This window comes from Leptonychotes weddellii, chromosome 14 (genome assembly GCF_054177405.1).
Source record: "Leptonychotes weddellii isolate Sample4059 chromosome 14, ASM5417740v2, whole genome shotgun sequence".
Lineage (NCBI taxonomy): Eukaryota > Metazoa > Chordata > Mammalia > Carnivora > Phocidae > Leptonychotes > Leptonychotes weddellii.
This window is the reverse complement of record NC_138382.1, coordinates 80,266,130-80,284,951: the sequence shown is the minus strand read 5'-3', so window position 1 is coordinate 80,284,951 and position 18,822 is coordinate 80,266,130. Positions and strand designations below refer to the sequence as shown.

Here is an 18,822-nt window from a genome sequence, read left to right as displayed (position 1 = left end):
GGGCATCCACGTGGTTCCTCCGGCTGGGTCTGCGGCTGGTGTTGAGGCTTCATGAGGGGAAGGATGGGCCAGTGAGGACAGCGGCCTTTTCCTCCCGACCTCCGCTTCTCTGGGGCCAAGAAAACATTCTCCAACTGAAACATCAACTGGGCTCAAAGATTGTTTCCCCAAGAAAAGGTGGCCTTTGTAGGAGCAAATGGAGCTGAATCAGAAGTTGGGTGGTTGGGGTTTTCAGGCAGCGCTGGACTCCCCGTCCTTGGGGGTTCGGAAGTTCCTTCTCAGCACAGAGGGAGGGACAAGTGCTGAAGCTCCAGGAAGCCCCTTTCCCTCCCTCGGACCCCCGAAACACGGGGGCCCCCCAGGGCATGCAGTCAACACTGCAAGGCCCGCCCCTCCCTGCATCAAGTGTTGGGGTGAGGGTCTCCCCTGGCCCCTGGGGCTGGGGAGCCATCCCTGGGCTGTGACATGAGAGGCCATGAACCCAGGTGGCACACACACACTTTCCTCGCTGTTACTTAACCTCCCTGTGTTTCCTTGTCTGAGAAAAATGGTCGTAAGCCAGTGCTCCCCTCCATTTGTGAGTGCTGAACACAAACCTGCCCGGAACAGAGAGCTGTGAGGGGTCAGCTGTGAGCACGTTTAGTCTTGGATCCAGATGGCATTTATTCTGCTGTGAGATAGGAGGGGCCCGACTCGCCTCTATTTCTAGAAGACGTTCGGGTGTCCCGACAACACTCCGTGAACGGTCCACGTCCCCCCAGCGATCACATGCTGGGTTCCCGTGTCTTTGTGTTTGTCGCCAGCTTTCTGCTCTGGTCTTTGTCCACTCGTGAACCAACAGCACGCTGTCCTAGTGACCATGGTTTTATGGTGATTCACTCTCTGGCGGGACTAACAACCCTCGTTGCTTTTCGTTTCTGTTTTTGTCTTCTTTTCTCTCTCTCTCTTCCTTTCGGCATCAGAATGGGCTTGTTTGGTTCCACAGAAATCCCGTATTCTTACTGAATTGCGTTACCCCGGCGGTTGGCCCCGGGGGTGCCGGACAGCTCATCGACGGTGTAAGAACGCCTGCAGTCCCCGACACCCTCCCACCAAGGGCTCTGCTTCCCGCCCTCGAGCGCAGCCTGGCCTTGGTGGCTACTTCTGATGGGTCGCGGTGACCCTTCCCTGAGCCCAGGTGCCAGCCGTGCCCCGCCCCTGACCTGCAGGACCGTGACCCTAACAAACGACAGTGCGTGTTTGGGGTAAAAACCGGAACAACCCTCAAGGACAGGGTTTGCCTTCCTGTTTGTTCTTTTGTTCTTAGATGAAAAAAGTAGATCTTCCACGTTGTTTATTCCACATTTTTTTTAACACCTAAGTATTTCATTTTTTTAAATTCCTGTTGTTAGTGGGATCCTTTCTTCCAGCAGATTGTCTAACTTGCCCTTGAAATCTGGTGGCTTCTGTGTGTTAATGGGGTGCATTCACCTAAGTGGATCCCGGTTGCTAGAGGAACCCTCCAGGTGCTTCACCTGGATCCTCAGGTGTGTGCTGATGTTGCCAACAGCAGGAGCTCGCCTCTGTGCGGACGCCCCGGCTCGTCATGACTCCCCACAGCCGGCCGGATGCTGGCCTGATGCTTCGGGGCGCCTTGCTGAGGACGGGGCAGGGGGGGTCCTGTCTTGGAAGCTCATGATTTGTTGGCGGAAGCAGGACAACAAGGCCTTCTCATCCCACTTCCCAGAGGGGGGCAGCTCCCACGGGAGACCTTACCCTGCCTGTTGGGTTTGGGTGCTGTTGGGGGGCCTCTGAGGGGTTTCCGAGCAGAGGGTTTTGATATGGGGGCTTTGAGGAATGCCCTTTCTCTTCGCCTGTCACCGGTCCTCACATGTCCCCCTCGGGAAGGGCTGAGCCCCCCGTCCTGTCCCAGCTCCCCCCAAACGAGGGTAGAACCTGGGACCAGGGACCAAGTGGGGCAGACAGGTGGGCTGGAGAGAGTGACGGCCCCCACCTTTGCCGAGGAGCCGCGTGCCCCCGTCCTGGGAGGCAGGACGTCACCGACTGCCACAGCTCACGTGGACATCACCGCAGAGGGGACGGGTTCCTGCGCCAGGCGGTGCGGAGGGCAGGGCAGGAGACTGGTGGCCTTCGGGACACTGCAGCCGGGTCTGCGGATTCGACGGGGCTGGTGCTGCGGCCCTTGCTCAGGCCGACAGCCAGGCTGGACGCCTGCGCTCTGCAGCTACCCGAGGATGGGCAGGGTCAGGACAGCCGCCCCGGGGGCGGAGGTGGACACTGGGATGACCTGCAGAGCGGGAGGGTCTGGCCGGGGCAGCCGGGGTTCAGCGCGTCCAGCACTGCCTCCCGCTGGTGCCGAGTGGGATCTCAGACCAACCGCGGGAGCCTCTGCAGGTCCTGACCTGGGTCTCTGGAGGACGGCCGGGTGGCTCAGGAGAGGGGGCTTCACGGAGACAACGGTGGGGAGGGGAGGCCCGGTGAGCACCGCCCAGCTCAGCCACGCCCAGCCACGGTTTCTGAGATTTCTCTGCTCCTACGCCCCCCACAGAAAGTGCCCGTTTTATTTCTGTCTCCGGCTTCATGACAGGAAATAGCAGGCCGTTGTGTTCACGTGGCCGCTGAGCTGTTTTCTAGAACGCATCTGTTTCTTAAAGTGAAGGCAGTGAGTTAGCTCGGTGGTGTTTTGGATGAAGCGCTGTCTATCTGCCCTGCCCCTCCCTGGCCCTGCATTTCTCTTCCTCCTGTCAGCGACCTCAGGGGCACCGCTGGGCAGCTAGCAGCTCTCGGTGTCCAGTGGGCACCAGGGAGGCAGGAGGACGGGGGGACGGGGCAGAGGGTGAGCCACCCCGGTGCCTCCTGGTGCGGCTGGAGCCTGAGGCCCCCTGGTGCGTGTGCGGGAGGGCTGTTGGCGGGGACAGCCCGTGAGGCCCGCATGCTGGACAGAGAGGAGCAGCCCCGGCTGTGGGTGTGGAGGTTTCACTCCTGAAATGAGTTGCTTCTCAGTGTCCTCCCTGCACAGAGCCTCCCACCCCGCCCCCACCTGCGTGGTCCGGGGATGGGGTCAGGGGCCAGGCACAGGCCAGAGGCCATCTGTCTCAGGCCCCCGTTCTGCTGTCTGGCCCTCTGCCTACAGGTCCACGTCGTCAGGGCGGGTTAGCTGTGAACTTGGGCCTGGCCCAGCCCCAGGCCTGGGGTGGGGACGTGGGGGCCATGCCAGGCGGCGGGCATGGCTGATGTCCATCCTGTGGACAGAGACCCCTCGGCACCAGGCTCCCACCTGCCCTCCTAGGCCCAGCCTCCTGCCTGAATCCCTAAGTCAGGGCAGCAGGGACCCAGGCCCGCCAGGTCCCTGCCCTGGGCTCTGCAAAGCGACACTTAGTTTGCTTATCTGTTCCTTCAGACAAACATCTCCCAGCGCCCTCCTTTCTGTGTCTTTGGATGGGTGTCAGCTGAGAGCCCCCCTCAGCCTAGGGGACCTCCCTGCCCCACCGCCCACACCCCACCCACACCTCACTGCCCACCGGGCCATGTCCTTGCCATGCCCCACCCCACTCAGACCTGCCTCGGTCCCCTCCTGCTGCACCTTGGGCGTCCAGGGCTCTGCCCGAGGCCACTGGGCTGGAGACCGTGTGTGTGCAAGCTTGGCCCTGGCACCGTCCCCAGCTCACTGTGGAGCACCCATCAAGGCCCAGACCACAGCCTCGAACAAGGCCGATGTGGTCACTGCCCAGGAGGGACAGATGGCCGGCCCTCTGCCGTGTGCGGCGCCCAGCTGTGGGGGCCGGGTCAGGAGCACGCCCAGGGCAGAACTGTCGGGTGGGGCCCAGGTCTTGGCCGCGAAGGAAGCAGCTGGGAGCAGGGCTGTCCCCTTAGACAGCTGGATGGCTCTAGGTGAGGCGGGGCCAGGACCTGCCCTGCCAGGTTCCTGCAGGATCCTTTTGATTAGTGGGAATCTTGTCCATAGTTGTATTTTTTGGGAGACCTCTCTGCCCCAAGGTCATCAAAATATTCTCCCAGAGGCTCTATTTATCTGTCTTCCATGTTTAGATCTTCCGGGGGTGGGGGGGCGGTGATGCTCCAGCATCCTCAATAGGGACACAGAGTTCCTGGGCTCCGGGGCCGCCCTGGTCACGCATCAGGGTCCCGCGCGTGCCCAGCTCCGGCTCCGGGTCTTTACACGGGTCCGTGGCTGCCCTCTCCAGGCCAGTGCCCCTCAGCCTTAGCTAGGGTGGTGCTTGGCGCGGGGTGGGGAGTCTTGCTCCACTGTGATTTGGGGCAGATTGTTAAGACAGGTGGACACATATGCATGCCCTCCCAGCCCCGCTGCTGGTTGGAACAGTATGGCATCTACTGATTGTGGGACAGGCGACAACTTTTCTTTTTTATTGTATGGGATGGCCCTTCCTTCATTAGGTCTTTTAATTTTTTTCTCAATATTTTATGGGGTTTTTTGCATGAATTTCTCTTGTTAGATTTATCCAAAGATATTTGAATTTCTTTGTGCTGTTTTAATTGTTTTTAATGTTCATTTCTGTTTGTTACTTGTTTATATGGAAATAATTGGTTTTTAGTATTGGCCTTGTGTTGAGTGTCCAAGCTACAACAAGCCTGCTAAGTAATCCTAATACCTTCTCTTTATTTATTTATTTATTTATTGGGGTGGGCGGGGAGAGAGACAGAATCTCAAGTAGGCTCCGTGCTGAGCATGGAGCTCGACTCAGGGTTCGTTCTCGTGACCCCAAGACCATGACCTGAGCTGAAATCGACTGAACCATCCAGGTGCCCCTAATACCTTCTCTTTAGATTCTTCATGACTTTCCACAAAATTGTGTTTTCAGTGAGCAGTAATGTTTTTATTTTCTTGTTTTAATTTTTTTTTAAGATTTTATTTATTTGACAGTGAGAGAGAGAGAGCACAAGCAGAGGGAGAGACAGAGGGAGAGGGAGAGGCAGACTCCCCGATGAGCAGGGAGCCCGACGCGGGGCTCGATCCCAGGACCCTGGGATCATGACCTGAGCCGAAGGCAGACGCTTAACCCACTGAGCCACCCAGCTGCCCCTGTTTTAATTTTTAAAGACTTGTATTTTCTAGAGCAGTTTTAGGTTGACAGCAGAATCCAGAGGCACAGGATTTCCCGTGTCCCCACCACCTGCACCCCTGCAGCGTGCATGTGTCACGGTCCCCTCCTGACACACCGGCACCCAAAGCTGACCGTGCACGTCAGGGCTGTCCTGCTGGCCCCGCGCCCTGAGGTGCTGTCAGTCTTCAGCATTAAGTCCTGTGTTTGCCGAGAGTGTTTCTTACAAACATCTTTTTTTCTGGGCGATGAAGTTGCCTCTATTCCCAGTTTGCTGGGTTGTTTCTTAAATCATGAATAGAAATTGTGTTTATGAAATGCTCTTTCTGCATCTACTGAGAGGCGCATATGATTTCCCCTTTATTCCTCTAATGGAGCGCAGTGGTAGACACCCAGCCCATCAACGAGCCTTGCTTCTGGAATGCACCCAGCGTGTCACTCCCCCTCCCGTGCGGTGCGTCCGCCTACCCACTGCTGTCTGTCTGGGTCCCTAAGTCTGTGGACGCCAGGGCCAAGCCTGCAGCCCTGACCATCACGCCCTCCGTGTATGTCCCAGCCCACCCCACCCACAGCCCACCAAGTCTGGCCTCCAGCCCCTGGCGAGGCCCCAGAGTGGTCCCGGCCGGCCCTCCAGGCTTTGGTCCAGGTGTCCCCACCTTTCCCTCTGAGTCTGGTCTTCCACGGGAGCCCAGGGGGTTGCTGTTGTCCCCTCAATTCTTGGGTAGATTTGCAGGTGAAGTCCCCTGGGTGAGCCCCGATTTGACCTAGGGCATCTATTGGTGACCTCCCCTCCCCCAACGTGTGGGCTCAGGTCCTGCCTCTGACCACCACCATGTGGGGGGCATGGCCAGGGTCCTGAGTAAATGCAGGGCTTCTCCCACCTCCCTGGGCTGGGGCTGGACACAGGCTCTGAGCCCCATGGCCCCTGATGTCACCTGGCATCCATGCTGGGCTCTGTAATGTCCTCGTGGGGCTGTGGAGGCCTAGGGTCGGACAGCGGCCGGGCATTTGCAGCAGGACTTGCTTAGTGAAGAGGGGTTTCTACAGCCCTGGGGGCGGTGCAGTGAGGCAGGGGGGACCCCGGAAGGGCCGAGCAGGGTGGTCCTGCCCTGCGGGCCGGGGGCAAGGGGCCGCAGGGGTGGGGCGGGCCCTCCCGAGGCAGCCAGGGGGCGCTGGTGGCTGTGGGTGACTCAGAGGCCGTTTTCTTTCCCAAAGTGGAGAGCAGGCCGCAGACACCTTCCCAGGCCAGCCCACCCTCCCGGGCATTGACCTTAAACCTGGTCTGAGGGCACAGTTCCTTTTCCAGCATGAGGGTGACCCCAACTTCCCCTGGGCCTGGTGTCCCAGTGGGGTCCCCGTCCTGACCCGCAGTCCTGCAGTGGGGCTGGGGACTTGGGCAAGCAAGAGAGGACGAGGGCTGGGGGCGGGCGCGTTGGGGAGCGGCCAGCTGTGTGGGGTGCAGCAGGGGCCAGGAGAGCGGGGGTGGGGAGGCAGAAGCCGGGACCACTCTGGGGCCTCGCCAGGGGCTGGAGGCCAGACTTGGTGGGCCGTGGGTGGGGTGGGCTGGGACATACATGGAGGGCGTGATGGTCAGGGCTGCAGGCTTGGCCCTGGCGTCCACTGCCCCTTTCCCGCTCACACAGTGTGGCGACTCTGAGACGGGCCGCTCACCACCCCTGGAACATGAGGCCTGGGCTTCCGCCAAGCTGTGGACAGAAGCCCGTCCCAGTGAGCACTGCGGATGGCCAGGCCACAGGTCCCAGGGAAGGGGCAGGGGGAGCCCTGGCCAGAGAGGGCACAAGAGTCCATGGACACCGGTGGCATCTGTGGGGAGCCCCCAGGCGTTGGTCAAGGTGGGGTTGGTGGGCTCTGCATAGCCCCGTCTTGTCCCCCCAGGCCAGGACCCGCTCCTGTTCCTGCAGGCCCTGCAGACGCTGTGGTCCACGCGGGAGCTGCGGCAGGTGAGTGAGCATGTGGGCGTGGGTCCTCCTCTGGCCTCAGTGGGCCACCCTGTCTGAAAGTTCTGGCAGACGCATGGGTGCTGGAGCCCTGGGCTGACCCCCACTGGACACTGGTAGACACAGGCCCCCGAGGCTGAGAGCAGGAGGCAAGGGCCTGTGGCCACCACCCAGCTTCCGCACAGCCCAGGGGACCCAGTGGGCCATGACTGCCTGTGTGCTGTGGGGGGCCGGGTACTCACCATTCTCACTAGCCTTGCTCATGGCCTCCCGCCCCAGGGACAGCCTGTCTGGCCACCGGGAGATGCGTGCGGCCTGGGCCTGGAGGGCGGCTTTGCCCGTGCGGGTGGTGAAGGCACAGCTGGACCCGTGGGCGCCCCTGCCCCGCACTTCGCTCCCGGGAGCAGCAGAAGGACAAGGTGGCCCTGGTCACCGCAGGGAAGGCTGCAGGGCCCAGCGTGGCTGGAGGGATAAGGCCCGTGTCTCGTGTCTTGCCTCCCGCTCCCAGCTGAGGGTGGGCAGAGTGCCCAGACCCGGACTAAGCTCACCGGGGCAGGCGTCCAGCGCAGGTGCACTCCCGGCAGGGACTGCAGGCTTGCGGAGGAGGGGTGTCCGTGAGCTACGGAGGCTGAGGGCGCTCCTGCCAGGCCCACGGCTGGCTTCGTGGCGCGGGGTGACCAGCGCCTGGCTAACGGGTCAGCCCGACTTCTGGGGTCACCACCCGTGTGTGTGGGCGACAGGCCTGGGCTCCACGCACACCTGAGCTGCGGTGGCTGTCACCCTCCTCTCGACTGCCCGCGCTGAGGCTCTGAGCAGTTCTGGCCGTCAGCTGGAGAAAGCCAAAGTTTCGGCAAAAGCCAAAAGCTCTTTTTAATTTTTGTCTCCCGTGGCTTTGAGTTAATATGGAGGCAGGCTGACCATGTTATTTGGTGAACTGACTTCACAGATTCTCCAGCTCAGGCTGCCCTGCGTGTGTGGGACGCACCTCGCCTGGTCATAGTGCGGTGTTTGTGAGCTTTTGTCTCTGTTCCTGGCGTCGAGGTGAACTAACCTCATAAACTGGGTTGAAAGCAGTCCTTCTGTTACCTTTCTCTGGAACCGTTGGTTGAAGACCGGAATTCCTCGTTCCTGGAGGGTCTGGAAGAACGCAGACCGTCCTGCCTGGTTGGGCTTGAGCCCGGGTAGGGGGGACCGTTTCTGGGGGGCTTTCCGCTTCTGGTTTCTTGCCCTAGGAAGCTTCCACCTCACTCGTGTCATCGTGGCTGCCGGCCTGAGGTCCCCCGCGGTTCTTGAGACTCTCAGGGGTGGGGGTCGAGGACAGTCCCTTGGCTCAGCGCTGTCCCGTGGCTGGTGCTGGCCCCGCTACGGTCCCTCCCTCACAGGTCTCCACGGGTAGGGCTCTGTCGCCCGTCTTCCCGATCCTCATTAAGGCGTCTCCTTAGACCGACGTGTTCTTAATTTCCAAGCACATGCAGGGTTGTTTTGAGCTCTTTCGTGACTTGTTTCTGTCTATGACGGAGCACGTCCGTGTGTTCTCATTTTTGGCGCTAGAGAGGCCTGCTGGGAGGCGGGTCTGTGTGCGTCTTGTGAATGCCCTGGGCAGCTGTGTTCTCCGCCTGGAGCCAAGCTTCTGCCTGAGGGACTCGTGCTGTCTCCCCTGGGTTCACTTGCCAGAAATGGTCTGGGGTGGGTGGGCGGGCACCGTGCCGCTCAGTATCTGAGCTCGGGCCCCAGTGATGGCCCAGGGGCCGGCGGCCGCGGGCGGAGGGTCCCCACAGGAACCACAAGGCGGTGGGGCATGTGAGTGGCCAGGACAGAGGCTGCAGGCAGGGGAGGCGGGCTGGTGGGCTGTGGGGCCTGGGGCAGAGACGGGCAGTGGGTTTGGGGTGTCCTCAGAGCCCCCTGGGAGGGAACAATAGGAGAGATGGTAGGCACAGGAGGGCGAGCAAACGGGAAGGACGGTGTTCCCCAAGGCGGGGCCCAAGAGGGCAAACCCCTGGAGCTTGCTTGAAACACTGGCTCTCTTGGGCAGGCCCCCGCCCTGCTGAGGACAGGTCCGTGGGGGCTCTGGCCCAAGCCCGCGTGGGGTGACTTCGGCAGCGCTGAGTCCATGAAGTCCGGACTGGGGCGAGCTCTGTGGGGCAGCAGGCCCACCTCTGGAGTGTAAGCCGGGGGGTGACCAGACATGGGCCCCAGCTGGATGGCAGAGGGGGGCTCGAGGAGTGGGCAGAGGGCAGGAGGGAGGGAAGGGGTGGTAGCCAGGGTCCAGAGCCAGAGTTCAAGGGATTGTCAGCGTAGACACCGGGACCACCAAAAGCTGAGGAGCGGAGTGGCACCGGAGAGGGGGCCGTGGGGCCCGGACTTAAGCCTCCAGGACAAGGGGCAGCAAGTGGCCAGTGGGTGCTGGATAGTGTGTGAGGTCCACCCTGGCGGCAGAAGGGCAGGAGGGCAGGAGGGGCTCGTGGACGCTACCCCTCGGGGCCCCTGTGTTCTTCCCTGAATTTTCCTTCCTCCACCATTTTAGGCGTGTTTATTGTCTGTTTGCATTCCCAGACCAGTGTCCTCCTGTCCCAGCACTTTCCCTGTCCTGTGGTGGTCATCACTCAAGGTGCATCGTCCCCGTGTGTTCTGTGGTTCTCACCTGAGCGCCTGTTAGTGAAGCTCTTTCCTGCCGGTGGCGGCCCCTGCGTGCCTGCCGAGTGGTCACAGCACGATGGTGCTTCTCCCCCAACGGTGTCTCCGGGACCCCAGCAGATGCGGATGCACGTGATGTCCCAGCCCAGTTGTGTGGGTGCCGACGGCAGCCCTGGGCCCTCGTAGGCCTCCTTTCCCACAGACCCTCTCCTTTCCCGGGTGTTTGTAAAGGGAGACTTGCCAGGTCTCCTGAGTTCCCACAGATACTTGAGGGGAAAGTGCATTTCACGTTTGGTGAGCATGCCAACTTGCTCAAGTACAGTGGTTTTAAAATTAGGTTCGGACTAAGTAGATGCTTGCTCTGCATGTCCTGGGGAAGCATCGTCCACACGGTGATGCGAGGACCAAGGCCCGTGTCCCGGTTCTGCACCCTGCTTCCTGCCTACGGCTCTGTGGGCGGGGCCCCCGGCCTGGGGGCTGCTGGGGGCTGCTGAGCTCAGCAGAGGCATTGTGTGGGAGAGGGCACGCAGACAGGACGCGGGTGACTCTCCGAGCTCCAGACCTGAGCAGCGCTTTCCAAGGAGAGGGTTCTGGCCCAGGCCGTCCCCAGGCTGCTCTCAGGGCAGAGACGTGGGAAGGGCCATGGGGCCAACAGCAGAGGGGGTCTGCGCCTCCCTGCTGACTTCCCCTCCGCTGTTGCTTAGTCACTGGCAGGGGGAGCGTGTGACCCAGGTCTGGTCAGCAGAACCCTGGGGAGGTCCCCGGGGGCTGCTGGAAGGCCTCCTCTCTCCAGGGAAGATGCCAGAGTGCAGCAAGGACCTGCCTGGCCCTCAGTGGTGACGCAGCCATCTGCGAGGCCCACGGACCCCCGTGGGGCCTTGGCTCCTTCAGGGCTGCACCTACCTTGGCACCTGGGCCAGGTGAGCGTCGCCCCCACGGCAGTCCCGGGGATGGTGCAGGGCCATCTCTGCTTCAAGCCCCACTCCAAGCCACGGGCTGAGAGGCTCCCAGCGGCGGAGCGGGGGAGGCTTGGCTGCGTTGGGTAGGTCAGGCAAGCCCCCTGCACGACCGTCCAGCTTCCTGGGGGCCCCCGGAAGCTGACAGCCCTCCAGCTGCACTACTGGTCCCTTCAGCCGCTCTGCTGAGCCTTCTCATGGGAGGGGACAGAGCCAGCACCAGCAATGGGCAGTGGCCATCTCGGAAGGACATGCCCCCTCGCTCCCCTTCTGCTGGCCACCACAGAAGGTTCCCACCGTGAAGGGCAGCTGGACGACCCCAACGGAAGGAGCTGGCCCCACAGTTGACCATGGGGTGGATCTGGGGGCTCCAGGGGCCGTCCTGCTGGGAAGGGGTCCGTGTGGCCTCCTGGGGCCCTCCTGGGCATCCTTCCGTCCAGCAGTGCAGCCAGACCTGGCCTCCCATCACCCCGTCACAGGACGGGTGGTGGCTCTTTTGGAAAAGCCTTCGTTCTCTGTGGCCGCTGGTCAGTGGGCACTCAGCCCAGAGCTGGAGGGTCTCTCTTGGGCGGGATTCCTCCTTCCAGCCCGCTGCCCTGGGCCATGGCTGGGTGCACACCCTCTGCCCGGCTGGTGGCCGGGGGCTGGGCAGGTGGGGACTGCCCAGGGGAGAAAGGAGACAGGTGTTTACCTGAGCTCACCTTCCAAGGAGAAGGGCTGGCTGGCCGGTACGTAGGAGCCGCAGGTCCCAGCCACGTGGGCTCCCCGCTCTGCTCGGTGAGCCTCTCAGTGCTGCTCTTCGGAGCCCTGAACGGGAACTGTACGTTGGGACCAGACGAGAGCAGCCTCCTTCTAGATCTTTCCTTCCACGAGCAAGGTGGTGGTGGTTCGGCCTCAGGTGTCTTTTCACACGTTCCTGGAAGGCGCGGGGCAGCTGGTGGAGATGGGACAGCGGCCCCGTGGCCCCTGAGACACGAGTGTGGCCTCTGCCCGCCTGCCCCGGGGGTGGCAGCCCCACGGTGTTGGAGGCTGTGCTCGGGGTGCGCCCGTCTGCAGGTCTGCGGGGGCAGCTGGAGCCTTACCGCCTCGCTCCCCACAGGGTGGCCTCGGGCATCAGGGTGTCTGTTTCCCGAGCGCACAGCCCAGACCCTGCAGCTCCGCCGCGAGGGAGAAGCGTCTGGGGCTCAAGCGGGTCCATAACTGCAGGGTGTTTCGAGGAACAGCAGAGTCAGGCAGAGCGCAGGCAGGGCCGGCCACGCACCGGGGGGTGGCCCTCGGACAACACCCACTCCCTCCAGGTAGGGGTCTTTCTCCTTTTAGCTCCCACCCGTTTCCAAATCCTCTGTAGTGCAAGAGGTAGAAAAGTCAATCGGAGGCGGTTTTCCCCCTTTTTTCTGTTTCCCGTTCCTCGCTGGGCCCCGCGACCACGTCACTGCGTCTGAAGGACCGCGTGTGTCCCGGGCACCACACAGGTTGTGGGACGAGGCACGAGGACTGGAATCTCTCCGAGGGCTCCCGCCCTTGGTCAGCCTCGGGGATGAGCCCCCCATCTTCACGGGACCACGACTGTGGACAGCGGCTGCCACCCGGGACGCGGGGCACAGCGGGTCGGACCAGACCAGAGCCCCGAGGAGGGGGGCACGGCGCTGACTAGCCCCAGCTCTGTCTCTGAGCAGACCGCACTCTGGACCACGCAGGTGCGGGAGGCTTTGCTGGAGGATTCGAGCACCACAGAACCACAGTGCGGTTCTGTCTCCCCGGCCCCGGGGGAGGCCCCGCGGGGGTTTGCCGCCTGGCCCCAGCCCCACCGGCCGTGTCCCCCCAGCACCGTGGGCTCCACGCCTGCCCAAGCCGGCCTCTGGAGCCTGCCGCCTCCCTCACCCTTGCTGGGCGGGGGCTGGCGCCTTGGTCTGTGGGCCTGACCCGCGGCCTCCCCACAACCACGCATCTCCCTCACCCGTGCCTCCGCCCTCTAGGCCTTGCCCGCCTGGCATGTCCACCATGGGCACAGGACTCCTCGGCCAGGTCTGCCCCAGCACCGTGACCCCAGCTGCAGCCCCCGCCCCCCGCTCCCCAGCCGAGGCTGGCTCTCTGGGCTCCCAGTGCAGTTCGAGGCTGAAGCAGCTGCAGGCCTGTGTGGTCAGGGTCCTCGCTGAGAGCCCCCCTAGTCTCGTGGAGCCGCTGGTCAGCATCCTCCAGCTGCAGGATGCCGACCAGAGCCCCTGCTGACTCACATCCACCAGCTTTACCGGGAGGGCAAGTTCAAAGAAGTGAGTGTGACCCCCACGTGGGCCGTGGGTCAGGGCTGGGAGGGAGGGGCTCGGGGACACACCTTCTGATTCTTGGGCCGTGGGCCAGGTCTGCATGTGGGGTCAAGCAAGGGCTTGGCTGAGGGAGCTCACAGGGTCCACCCTGGCAGTGTCCTCTCTGTCCCTCCACTGTGGGGGGCTCCCCAGGGGTGGGGGGCTTCAGGTCTGGTGCAGAGGGTTTCAGGACCAGCCACCCCAAGGGCCCAGCTCAGGGCTGTGCCAGACGTTGGGGTCCTAGGAGACTCTCATACTCACCACGCTGAAAAAGAGTCGTGCGAGCAGCCCCCACCCCAGGACCTGGGGTCCTTCCTCTTGAGGTGCCCACTGGGTCCTCAGGAGGGGTCAGCGGCCCAAGGACACCCTGGCTCTGGCCTGGAAGCCCTGTGGCCAAGCCACTCACCTGAGATGCTGCTGTCCAGACTCATTCATCAGTTCCCAGAAACACTTGTGGGGGGCTGAGAGGGTCAGGGGTGTGGGGGTCCCTCTGCCCACAGTTGCCACCCCTTGGGCCTAGATCAGACGGCTGGACCTCCAAGCCCTCCCAGCCCAGAGCCTCCCAGGCCAGGGGAGCTTTTCCAGGGAGCTCCCACATGACCCTATGGGGTTGGAGGCCCCCTTCTCCCTCCTTCCGCCTCTGCCCAGGCCCACTCACTCGCAAGGTCACTCGGCCTCTGTGTTGGCATGGCCTGGGGACGAGCAGCCCAGTTCCCTCTGGGCCCAGCTGCTTCTAGCTGCTGCTGGCTGGGGACAGCACCGTCCCCTTGTGTCCTCGTGGGGGCCCTGCAGCCACACCCACACCAGGCCTGGGGACTGGCCACTTGGCTCCTGTTCCAACAGCAGGGTCTGGCCTACAGGAATAGCCCCTCCAGAGCCCTGAGTGCTAGGCCTGCCACCTCTCTGGACCCATCATGAGGCCCTGCCCTGGAGTGAAGGGGCCTCACCCGGGGTGACCCAGCTCCTGCTGTTTGGTGCCTCACTTGGATCAGGTCCGGCCAGCGGGGGTGCCCCTGTGAGGGGCATACATCCTTGCTGTATAGGCTGGGCCAGACCCCCATCCTACTTGTACCCGTGGTCCCCAGGACCAGCCCCTCGGAAATGATGCCCATGTTTGTTTGCAGAAGTTCAGTGTAGGGCACAGCTTACTGGTCATGACAGCAGAGTTCTCCAGTGTGTGCAATGCTTTTGGACCTGGGACCATGCCGGGGGCAGGTCATTTGGCTCCCTTGTCCTGGGAAGGCCTGGGTCAGAAAGGGCAAATGTGGAAATGTGGGTTTAGTAGCTACAAATCTTTGGGTTAGAGCTTGTGGGGCTCTGGAGGGCTCGGTGGGTTTGTTGAGTCTCTGTTGTGAGTAGCAGCGGCTCTCACTCAAGTCCAGAATTTTCCGAGAGAAGATGGAAGCGGGCCAGGAGCACCGGGAGTGGCTTGGCTCTGCGTGAGGCAGAAGAGGGCACAGGGGTCTCGGTGAGTAGGGAGGGGCGGCTCCATGTGGGGTGGCTCTGGGCGGTTGCTGCAGGCACAGGGGTCCCCGCGGCATCTCTGGGCCCTGAGATGTGACGATCACCACGTGGGGAGGCAGGCGGTGGAGAGGTCCTGGGGCGCCCAGCTCAGGGGCGCGCTCTCACCGAGTCACAGGTCCAGTGTTCCAGGGGTATCCAGAGGCTCGCTCCTGGCTCACCTCCACCCACGGCCTCATCGGGCCCAAAGTCGAGCCTAACTGAGGGACAGCGGGGCTCATGAACCCTGCTCCCCACACCTGTGGTGGCTCAGGGCTCGGTGGGCACCGGGGCAGGATCCCGGGCCCACCCCACGGGGGGCCTTCTTCCCCGGGGGGCCAGTCCCAGCCTGGAGGCTCACTGCAAGGTGGGCCTCACCTGGGCCGCCAGTCCTCGGTCTTTGGCGGTGTGGGCCCTGTATTGGTGGCTGTCATGCCCCAGCCCAGGCTCTTGTCTCGAGGCTGGTGAAGGTGCTGAGAAACCAAGGTGACCAGGCCAGCGACAATGTGGCCGGGGCTCCGCTCCTGTGGCGCAGGGCCATTCTCCGCAGGCTGAATGAGCGGCTGGGCTTGCAAGAATGCGGGAGGCAGAAGGCGGGCTAGTGTTTCCGCGTCTTCTGTTACACCCGAGCCTTTCAAAGAGTGTCTAGGGCCGGCTGAATGCACCTCCCTCGCGCTCCAAGGCAGGAATCCCAACACAAAGGGGGCTCTTGTCCCGCACAGGCCCCTTCTGCGAAGAAAAGCCATTGTCCCCAAGCGGGGCGGCCCGGCAGGCGATGCACGCTCCAGTGCCCACCGCCGCGCCCGGCGAAAGGGACCGCATTCAGGCCTGTCCGCTCGGATTAGCAGGGACTCACGACTTAATGTGCGCCGATATTTCATGTCGAGGGCGGCGGCTGGCTCCGGGCAGGATGAATGCCCGCTTTTGTCTACTGAGTTATTTTATTTACATTTTTTAAACAGCTTATCAAGGTAAAAAGATAGCTTTCCTTCGGGGGGGTGGGGGGGAAGGCCCCTTGGCTCCAGGCCCGAGCTGAGCTGTGGAGGTGGGAGGCAGGCCCGTCCTGGGTCTGAGGCTGCTGAGTCTGGGCTTGGCTGCCTGGGCACCTGCCCGGCGCTCCTGCCCAGCGGAGTGAGCAGCTTGGGGGTCCGTGGATGCTCTTCCCACGGTGCCCACCCCAGCCGCTCCCCAAAGGCAGTAGCTCTGGCACCTGTTTGGCCAGAGGGGTCCCCAGCCTCGCTCTGACCCAGCTGCTGGACAGCCCAGTGCCTCCCTTCTCAGTGGCCTCCATGCAGAGGCCAGGAAGGCCAGGGAGCTGCCAGGGAGGCCCATTCCTCGGCAATTTCCTTTTGTGGGGTCTGAGCCCCTCCCACCTTTCTTGCTCATCACAGGTGCCTGAGTCGGCAGGTGATCTTCCTACACCTGCTGGGTCCCTCATGTGACCAGGCAGTGGGCAGCTTGGTCTGCTGTCACCTCAGCAGAAGCGCAGGCAGAAAAATGACCAGGGATGGATCCTAAGCCAGGCCTGATGATAGGGGTAGAACTACATGGGGCTCCCCCCAAGATGGAAGCCAGGCCAAGGGTCTGCTGTCAGCCATCCCCCCAGGGTACCCTCCCTGGCTGCCCCCTTCCTGCCCACCGCACCCCTGGGCCACAGGTGCCGACTGAAGGCACCTCCCGAACTGTCCCTGGGGTGCCTGTGGTCATCCAGCTCTGGGCACGCTGGCCATGCATGCAGGCCACAGGGCTGAGAGAGGTCACCCTGAGTGCTGGCTGCATGGAAAGCTGGTTGCTCTGGAGGGACCAGGGAGAAGAGAAGGGCCATGCCGAGCACGCTGACCCCCGTTACGACAGTCATTGTGTGGCCAGGTGGGGTGTGCTGAGGCCCGAGCTGCCCGCCTGGGGTGTGTAGGGCTGGCCCCGAGCGCGGCCGGCACCTCCACACCGGCCCCCACCCCCTCACCAGTGGGCACCACTGACCGACCAGAGCCCTGAGGGCTGGGATTGGCACTGAGGACTACCCTGGCCTCACTGGCTCCTTAAGGCAGAGGCAGTCCCCGTGGGCAAAGGGACGGGACCCTCAGGGAGGCTGGTGACAGGTGCAGGCTGCCCTCTGTGGCAGAGCCCCTCCTGCGGCTGTGAGGGGCAGTGCCCGCCGCGCCCCCTTCCACCCAGGCCACCATTGCCGGCTGCCCCACACCCCAGGATTCAGAGGGCTTGTTGGGCGGGTGGGGGGCCAAGGTCCCCCCACAGCCCACTGAGGGCTGGGGCCTAGAGCACACATGAAGTCTTGTCCTTAGGGGGCAGAGGTAGCGGCTGGTAGAGACTGATTGCCCGCAGAGGTGGTGGGGGGAGGGGGAGGCCCAGCCCCCCGGGGCCTCTGTGCCCCCTCCTCCTACCCCCCTTGCCTTCTGGCTCCCCCCGCTTCATCTCTCCCCGGGTCACTGGCCCACGGCCTGGTCTGAAGGGCCCCCAGGTATCCCTCCCACAGCCCCTTCCCGATGGTGGCCTGGCCTGACCAAGCCCAGCTCCGGGTGTTGACCCTGGAGGAGCCAGGAAGCTAACCGGACATGGCAGATGCAGGACACAGGCAGTAGGGTTCGACCACCCCAGTTTCGCTTCCTGGACGGGGGCCTGGTGGTCCCGGGGCTTCTCAGGGGGTCTCCCATCCAGAAACAATAAGGTCCTCCCTCCTCCAGCCCCTGGCCCCTCCCCAGGCCCTGCCCCTCTGCACCCTCCCCTGGGCCCCCGCGGGGCCTGGCAGCGGCCAAGCTCCTGGACCTCGGCCAGGCTGTGGAGGCGCCGGGTCAGCGCTGCGCAGGGAAAGGCCCCTGGCCCCGCGCCCCCGCCCCGCGCGATCCGGGCCGGAGGCCTGAGCGAGCCTTTCCCAGGCCGCTATTTTGGTCCTTTGTGTGAGCTGCGTGGGGCGGGGCGCCCGGCTGCTCCCCCGGTTATTTTTGCTCATAATGGGAGTGCGATGTATGGAAATTATTAATAGTAGCCGGGCCTGCGCTACGTGCGGGCACTCAGGGCCCCGGGCGCTCTCCATGCTGAGTCGCAGGAGGGTCCCTGCGGCCGTGAGCAAGGGCCGTGGGGGGGGGGGGGGAGATCAGGGCTCTCGGCAGTGCCCACTTCCCCATTCCTGGGACCGCTGCGCTCCCTGCCTCGCCAGGACGCAGCTGGGTTCAGAGCCTCTTTCTCTGTGGACCAAAGGGGCAGGGCTGTGCATCCCCCAAAACACAGACCCCACCACTCCCCCTGGGGCCAGCCCACCCTTTTGGACAGACAGCTATGCACTCGTTAGTCGTTTTGGGGTGCACACAGAGTATGCCTTGTGGAAAGTGCTCAGAGGCCCCTGCGCCTCAGGGCCACGGTCCCTCAGGCCCCCAGGGTGCACAGCCCTGGCCCCTGGCTGTGAGCACCATGACTGGCCATGCCCGGCACTTGCAGGCGGAGGGCACACTTCTGGGCGGTATGCGGCAGGTGAGAGCAGGTGTGGGGAAAGCACAGTGTGCCAGTGTCTGGGGGTAGGTGACAGAGCTCCTGCCTCTTGTCTGCCCCTCCCTCTTGGTCCTCTGTCCACTCATGGGCAACCCCTGACCAGAGCCACCTGGGCCCGGCACCCACCCTGATGCCCCATCCAGGCCACACCCCAGCCTGGCAGGACCCACCTGCCCAGGGCATTCCCCCCTGCCCCACCTCCTGTGGAGCCTGGCTTGTCTGCCCGGAGGCTTTGGGTTCCAGGCCGTTGGACCTGTGCCCTCAGTGACTGGGAGGTGTAGAAGGGTGGGAGCGCCCCCCATGGGCTGCCTGCTCCCCACCAGGCCCGGTGTAACCTGCTGCATTTGTGATCAGCAGGCCGTTATGCTGGGCTTGAAGCAGAAGCTGCAGCTCGAACTTGATGTTGAAAAGGTAAGTGTCGGGCGCCTGGGGGGCTCGGTCGTCAAGCGTCTGCTTCGGCTCAGGTCATGGTCCCAGGGTCCTGGGATCGAGCCCCGCATCAGGCTCCCTGCTCAGCGGGGAGTCTGCCTTTCCCTCTCCCACTCCCCCTGCTTGTGTTCCCTCTCTCGCCGTCTCTCTCTGTCAAATAAATAAATAAAATCTTAAAAAAAAAAAAAGGAAAGGTAAGTATCTTTTCACGAAAATCATTCAGGTTCTGACTTGGATAAAGCCTGGGTCTCTAGAAACATGATTTGGGGAGGGGGGTTCTCCTACCACTGAGCCCTGGCTTTGCTCCTCACTGAGTGGGGCTGGGGGTGCTGGAGGGCAGGGGTCACGTGTGAGCACCCGACCCTGCAAGGAGAGCCCGAGGGGGTGGGGCCCAGGAGGGCAGTCTCTGGACTTAGGTGCAACATGCTCCGAAGGCAGTGGCCAGAGGGTCTCTGAGGAATGG

General features: G+C 63.0%; 1 protein-coding gene and 1 long non-coding RNA gene across 3 annotated transcripts in view; both read left to right on the top strand.

Moving 5' to 3' along the window:
• The window catches only part of LOC145717175 (uncharacterized), a 21,770-nt gene extending 17,703 nt beyond the window's left edge, over window positions 1-4,067 (top strand). The window contains exons 4-5 of one of the 2 annotated variants that reach the window (XR_014140246.1): window positions 1,413-1,526; window positions 2,004-4,067. This is a non-coding gene — a long non-coding RNA (uncharacterized LOC145717175). Of the gene's footprint in view, window positions 1-1,412; window positions 1,767-2,003 lie in introns of those variants that run through there. The other variant, XR_014140245.1, reaches the window with a different exon arrangement.
• A 2,597-nt stretch (window positions 4,068-6,664) lies between these two features.
• Window positions 6,665-18,822, top strand: part of EXD3 (exonuclease 3'-5' domain containing 3) — a 52,154-nt gene continuing 39,996 nt past the window's right edge. Inside the window, 7 exon segments of the mRNA XM_081802674.1 lie at window positions 6,665-6,806; window positions 6,975-7,039; window positions 8,371-8,475; window positions 12,303-12,367; window positions 12,603-12,844; window positions 12,847-12,896; window positions 18,288-18,345. Coding sequence (XP_081658800.1) covers window positions 6,665-6,806; window positions 6,975-7,039; window positions 8,371-8,475; window positions 12,303-12,367; window positions 12,603-12,844; window positions 12,847-12,896; window positions 18,288-18,345 — 727 coding nt within the window.